General features: G+C 30.3%; 1 protein-coding gene across 1 annotated transcript; it reads left to right on the top strand.

Annotated features, from left to right (window-relative positions):
* Positions 1 to 5: 5 nt before the first annotated feature.
* Positions 6 to 3,079, top strand: LOC106476075 (isocitrate dehydrogenase [NAD] subunit alpha, mitochondrial-like; the record flags this gene model as incomplete). Its single annotated transcript, XM_013936748.2, has 5 exons — positions 6 to 89; positions 236 to 300; positions 662 to 743; positions 1,779 to 1,931; positions 2,253 to 3,079. Coding segments are annotated over 5 exons (465 nt in total), but the record flags the coding sequence as incomplete, so codon positions are not given.
* Between the last annotated feature and the right edge of the window lie 3,282 nt (positions 3,080 to 6,361).

Here is a 6,361-nt window from a genome sequence, read left to right on the forward strand (position 1 = left end):
GACTTTTTCTTCAATGTTGTCAAGAGGTTGCCGAACAACACCCAGAAATTAAATATGATGAAATGTACTTAGATACAGTGTGTTTAAAAGTAAGCAAACATTAACAAAATAACATTTTATTATTTGCTGGAACTTTATAAATTTCAACATTGTACTCTGTTCATCAATTGATTTAAATATGTCCCATTTTTTCTCTGTGGCTCTTTCACCCGAAACTGTTGTGTTTTTGTATTAGATGGTTCAAGACCCATCTCACTTCGATGTATTGGTCATGCCCAATCTCTATGGAGATATATTAAGGTAAGGATTTAAATGAACTGGTTTCTCGTAGTTAACGTTTACTAGTCGTAAAGGTCGTGGTAAAATAAACCTTAACCTGACCTTATCTTGTCATCAATCACTATGTTTTGTGATAAATACTAGTTTTGCTTCTACAGAAGCTAGGCATTTTTATGACCATCTCAGCATCTGTTGTTTTGATTATGTCTGATAGATGGAGCTGTAATCGTAGTCATTTTCTCTTTAAAATGATAACTTTTGCACAAACGGTATAATTTGACATTGTTATATTAGAACTTTGTTGGCATGTACATCTACATGTACAATAAATAAATCGTAGGTTATATTATATGTATGTATATATTATTTTTTTATTGGATAGTGATCTTTGTGCTGGACTAGTTGGAGGACTAGGAGTGACACCTAGTGGAAATATTGGTGAAGAAGGAGCCATATTTGAATCTGTAAGTGTTTCTACTAAAGGTTATCATTCTGGACAGACAGTTAATAAAAATTTTGAAAATATTATAAACTGTGAAAGATGACTAGTAAAGTTTCAAGTGCTTTTTTATAATATGTTAATACAATGTTTCACAATACACCCATCTTGTTTTACATTCTACACAGTTAATACAATGTTTCACAATACACCCATCTTGTTTTACATTCTACATAGTTAATACAATGTTTCACAATACACCCATCTTGTTTTACATTCTACACAGTTAATACAATGTTTCACAATACACCCATCTAGTTTTACATTCTACACAGTTAATACAATGTTTCACAATACACCCATCTTGTTTTACATTCTACATAGTTAATACAATACACCCATCTAGTTTTACATTCTACACAGTTAATACAATACACCCATCTTGTTTTACATTCTACACAGTTAATACAATGTTTCACAATACAACCATCTTGTTTTACATTCCACACAGTTAATTCAATGTTTCACAATACACCCATCTTGTTTTACATTCTACACAGTTAAGTTAATACAATACACCCATCTTGTTTTACATTCTACACAATTAAGTTAATACAATACACCCATCTTGTTTTACATTCTACACAGTTAATACAATGTTTCACAATACACCCATCTTGTTTTACATTCCACACAGTTAAGTTAATACAATACACCCATCTTGTTTTACATTCTACACAGTTAAGTTAATACAATACAACCATCTTGTTTTACATTCTACACAGTTAAGTTAATACAATACAGCCATCTTGTTTTACATTCTACACAGTTAAGTTAATACAATACACCCATCTTGTTTTACATTCTACACAGTTAAGTTAATACAATACAACCATCTTGTTTTACATTCTACACAGTTAAGTTAATACAATACACCCATCTTGTTTTACATTCTACATAGTTAAGTTAATACAATACAACCATCTTGTCTTTCTTGTCTTTATTTGTATTCATGTTTGTTAAGTGAGTTTCAAGGTACTTATGGTTTGTTTTCGTACAGGTTCACGGAACAGCTCCAGACATTGCCGGACAAGACAAGGCAAATCCCACAGCTCTTCTCTTGAGCTCTATCATGATGCTGAGATATATGGGCTTCACAAGCCATGCTGATAAAATTGAAAATGCATGTTTTGATACTATCAGGGAGGGAAAGGTATTTCTTTTAGTGAAAATTGTGAGATAATGTTTTTATAGTTGTGATTCCTTTTAAGTTTTAAAACTACTCTTGAAAACAAAAAGTAAAATTCAAATATTATTTTATAAAAGTTTTTTATATATATCGTTATGGTAAAACCAGACAAATCTGATTTAAGATAATTTCTTAGTTGTGCTTAAAAGTAAAGGTTAGAAATAATTATGTTCGTATTGAAACAAGCGTAACTTAATAGAGGTGTTTTTTATACATAAATTAAAATAAACACTAGATATAAAAATTTATTAGTAACAATGTTTTAAATCCTTTATTTTTCCTCAGGTTCGAACAGCAGACTTGGGTGGGACAGCCAAGTGTTCACAATTTACAGAAGAAATTTGTCTCAAGATACAGAATTCATGATGAATCATTAAATATTTTCTCTAGCTGTGTTCTTTTTTTTATTTATTTATTTAAAATAGTAGCCTGAATTTGAAAGCAGAAGTTAGCTGTAGAGTAGAACATTTTAAAACTAGTATTCGGAATACTTCTTCAAGGAAGTTAATGGTGTATTATCTTCCTTATGTTTGGTTGTTTATCGATACGTAAATTTGAAGGTTTGTACTTCTAACAAATAAATAAATTTTTAATAGTTTTATGAAGATTAAGATACACTAGTGACCTCTGAAGATCTTTACCTTCAAATACAGTGTAGTTTTATAGCCATACTTCATATGTATTCAGTATTTTCATTGAAATAATACTTTTTCTTTTAAAAGGCAATGTCAAATGTAACCTAAAGTTACAATATTTGATTTTTATTCTTTATGTACATCATACAGTAGTTTGTTAGATTCACATTGGTAAAAAAAAAACATTATTTATATGCAAGATGAATATTTGAAATATTAATACTACAGATATCATGATTATAGTAGTAATGTTATTATTATAAAATAAAATGCCAAAATGTGAATATATTCAAAAAGATTTTGTTGTTTCTGTTGTATTATATTCAAGCATTAAATTGAGATATTCATGAAACGTTTCGTTGGTAACACTTCTTTGTAAATAATACAAAGTTAGTTCCAGAATCTTTATTACTTGTTGCTTTATAAGTTCTAAAACTTGTACCCCATATAGTGAAGTAAAATAAAACATTGGCCTAACTTGCTGTACGTTAACAATAACTTACTATGTTCCCCTTCATTACACTCGTTTAGATCTGATAATCAGTGAAAACACTACAACACACATAATATAAAGGATAAACAACAAACAGTTCTAAATTCTGGGATTAAAATTCTGCCGTTTTTGTTGTTGTCAGAGTTCTTTTCGTTTGCCTTTACAAACTTCAAATAAGGTAAAAATAGTATTTCAGATATGTTTTTTGTCTTTCATAAGTTACTGTCCAAGAGGACTTTCCTATAGTACTAGAACTTTCCAGACTAGCCAAACGATAAGTAGATTTTAGGCCTAACCAACAAACTAACTTATTTTAAATCTTGAACACATAGACATGTTTATAAATACAGTTGTACTGTCACATGACACTATCGTAATTAGTTCAGTTAATGGACAAGAATCGGGTATAATTTTTTGTGGCTTTACCGTAAGTATTTTCTGTTAATTTGCAATTTATATATACACACACAGACTGTTTTATGTTTGAGCTAAACTTTTCAAATAAAAGCGACACACGAAGCAAGTGGAGAAAAGAGAGTTACTTATTGATTGGTGTCTTTTTTATATATATACGATATTTAAGTTACTTGACATAAAAGCTTTATAAGAAAAGGAATATAGTTTTCAGACCTCATCAATTTCGACAACAGATCTGTAATATCTGGTAAAAAAAATGTTTTAAATGTTGAAAACGTCACGTATTCACAATTACAAAAAAAAACTCTTCAAATAAACACAGTAGGTGACACTATTTTGATGTATTATATATATATATACAATATAGTTATTTGTTATCAGCACTCCGTCCACCTTAGGAAATCGAACCTTGGATTGTAACGTATGTGCTTAAACTTACTGCTGACACCTACCGAGGGAAAGTATAATTTTTTTAAAAGATACAAAGATCATGCTTTCAGTAAAAGCTTGTTTCTGGTGACGTAAACCTTGGTAAATCGTTAGTTATGTGTGTTGAAAACGATCCATTGAATAGCCTTCGAAAACCTGAAAATGTCGAATCACGGTTTCAGATTTTACTTGTTTAAATGACGCTGTATAACTCAGATGTACGTGATCCAAATAAGTGAGCGTACATTGTAACAGTGTTTAAATTCAAACATTTTCATACCATATTGTTTTCAAATTATTTCTGTGCTGTCCCCCAATAGATCTCTGGTAAATTTACGCACTTGCAAAGCTGTATTGCGATGTTTGATTTTCTGTGGTGGACAGAGAGCAGATAACCTATTCTATAGCTTGGTGTTAAAACAAACGAAAAAAAAGTTTGTATGTTTAGAAAACGTTACGTGATGCGTAACATTTATCGGACATCTTTCGTTTAAAATTATCAAACTTCGTGACTTTTATGGTAATGTTAAAATAAAATAATTAATATGATTGTGAATAAATAACTATTTTTATTTACTTGCATGTGAATTGTAGAAAAAATTCTATTTTCTTTGTCTATCTTATAATTAGTTGTAAGTGGTGTTGGAGAGAGGGTGCTATATGCGTCAGCCTTGTTATGTAAAATATTATATTATACATATATATAGCACAATAAGTGAAGTTTGTACCTATAGTTTTTTCGGTGATTTAATCGACAGTCCGGTATCAGAAAAACAATTTGATTGTATAGCCTAAAAACTGGGTGGTTAGGCTTGAGTCCAGGAAACAACTTAATTGTGCAGGCTTAAAAGTTGGGTGGTTAGGCTTGAGTTCGAGAAAACAACTTAATTATGCAGCCTAAAACTGGATCTGGTGTTGTCTGGAAGGTGAAATATTTTGTACAAGTGGGTAATAAGTCAGTTTCAAGTGTATTTAAATCAATGTACATACCACGGACTGTTTGTTGTTGTTTTACTTGGACCACTGTAACAATACGTTAAAATTACATATAAAGATGATAAGATATTAAAGGTTTATGTTATAAACATATACATTATTGATTCATATAATGAGGAACTGTATTTAAACTATGAGAACAGTAAAAATCGTGTTAAGGTGGTATTGTATAACTTTCATTTTATCTGTTTGAATGTTTAAGTGAATATCTTAGAGTGTGGGTTTTCGACGTAAGACAGATTATATGATGAACAGAGGCAGACTAAGGAGAGGAAAAATAAGTGTAATTGTCCTCAAGCCTCCCCCCCCCTTATTAAGAACAAAAATAAAAAATCAATTGTCTCATAAAAAAAAAACAACATATGCTTATACCTGCATCACTCAGATGACAGTGAATTTAGTCGTTTTACAAAAACCTGTTATTTTGTATTTTTTTATTAACATGTTCTTCCATAAATATTCGCTGGGCCATTTAACAAACAATTCGTTATCTTTATTTTAAATATTAAAATTAGTATTTTGTGTATTATACTCATATATTGCTCACACTGTAGTTAATAAATGGTCTTTGACCTATTTATGAAGTTCCATTCAGAGGACCCTAATTTATTTTCGACCATCGAAATCTTTAATCCTGATTAAGAAGGTTTAACACAAGAATAAGCAGATAACATGAAGAAGGCCTAACATTTTTGCAACAGAAGACTAAACAGGCAATTTGAAGATGGCGTAAAATCGTGCAACACAAAATTAAACAGGCAATGTGAGAAAAGCTTAACACAATACTATTAAACAATGAGACGCCTGGTGGGACAGCGGTAAGTCTACTTTCTTACAACGCTTAAATTCGGGGTCGATTCCCCGTAGTGGACATTGCAGTGTGGCTTTGCTCTTAAAACAAATCATAAAAAATGGTACCATTTTGAGAAAAAGGTTTTGAAAAAGTATGTATTTTACTAAATCAGAGGGTAATTTAAACAAAAATACCTGCACATCAAATTTCAGTCTAAGATGTCATAAACGGGTCGATTGTGACTTGTAAATATAGAAAATAAAATACATTTTTTTAAAATATAAACATTTCTAGGAGTGTATTTGGTTACTATCCCGACTAAAGTTGTTTGTTTGTTCGTTGTTAAGCGCAAAGCTGCACAATGGACTATCTGTGTTGTGGTTACTACGACTATCAAAAGGTGTTTTTAAGCGTTGTAAGTTCAGAGACATACCACTAGGGGGAGGGTTAAGTCATTTAGCTAAAATGTAGACCACTTAATTCCTTTACCCTTACACTGATATTAAACATTTATTTTGTAAAAAATCATAAATAATATTCAACGTTAAACTGGTACACAATTAAAGACATTTTAGATAGGCCTAAATAAAATGTTTTTAATTGTGTACCAGTTTAACGTTGAATATTATTT

This window comes from Limulus polyphemus, unplaced genomic scaffold (genome assembly GCF_000517525.1).
Source record: "Limulus polyphemus unplaced genomic scaffold, Limulus_polyphemus-2.1.2 Scaffold9752, whole genome shotgun sequence".
Lineage (NCBI taxonomy): Eukaryota > Metazoa > Arthropoda > Merostomata > Xiphosura > Limulidae > Limulus > Limulus polyphemus.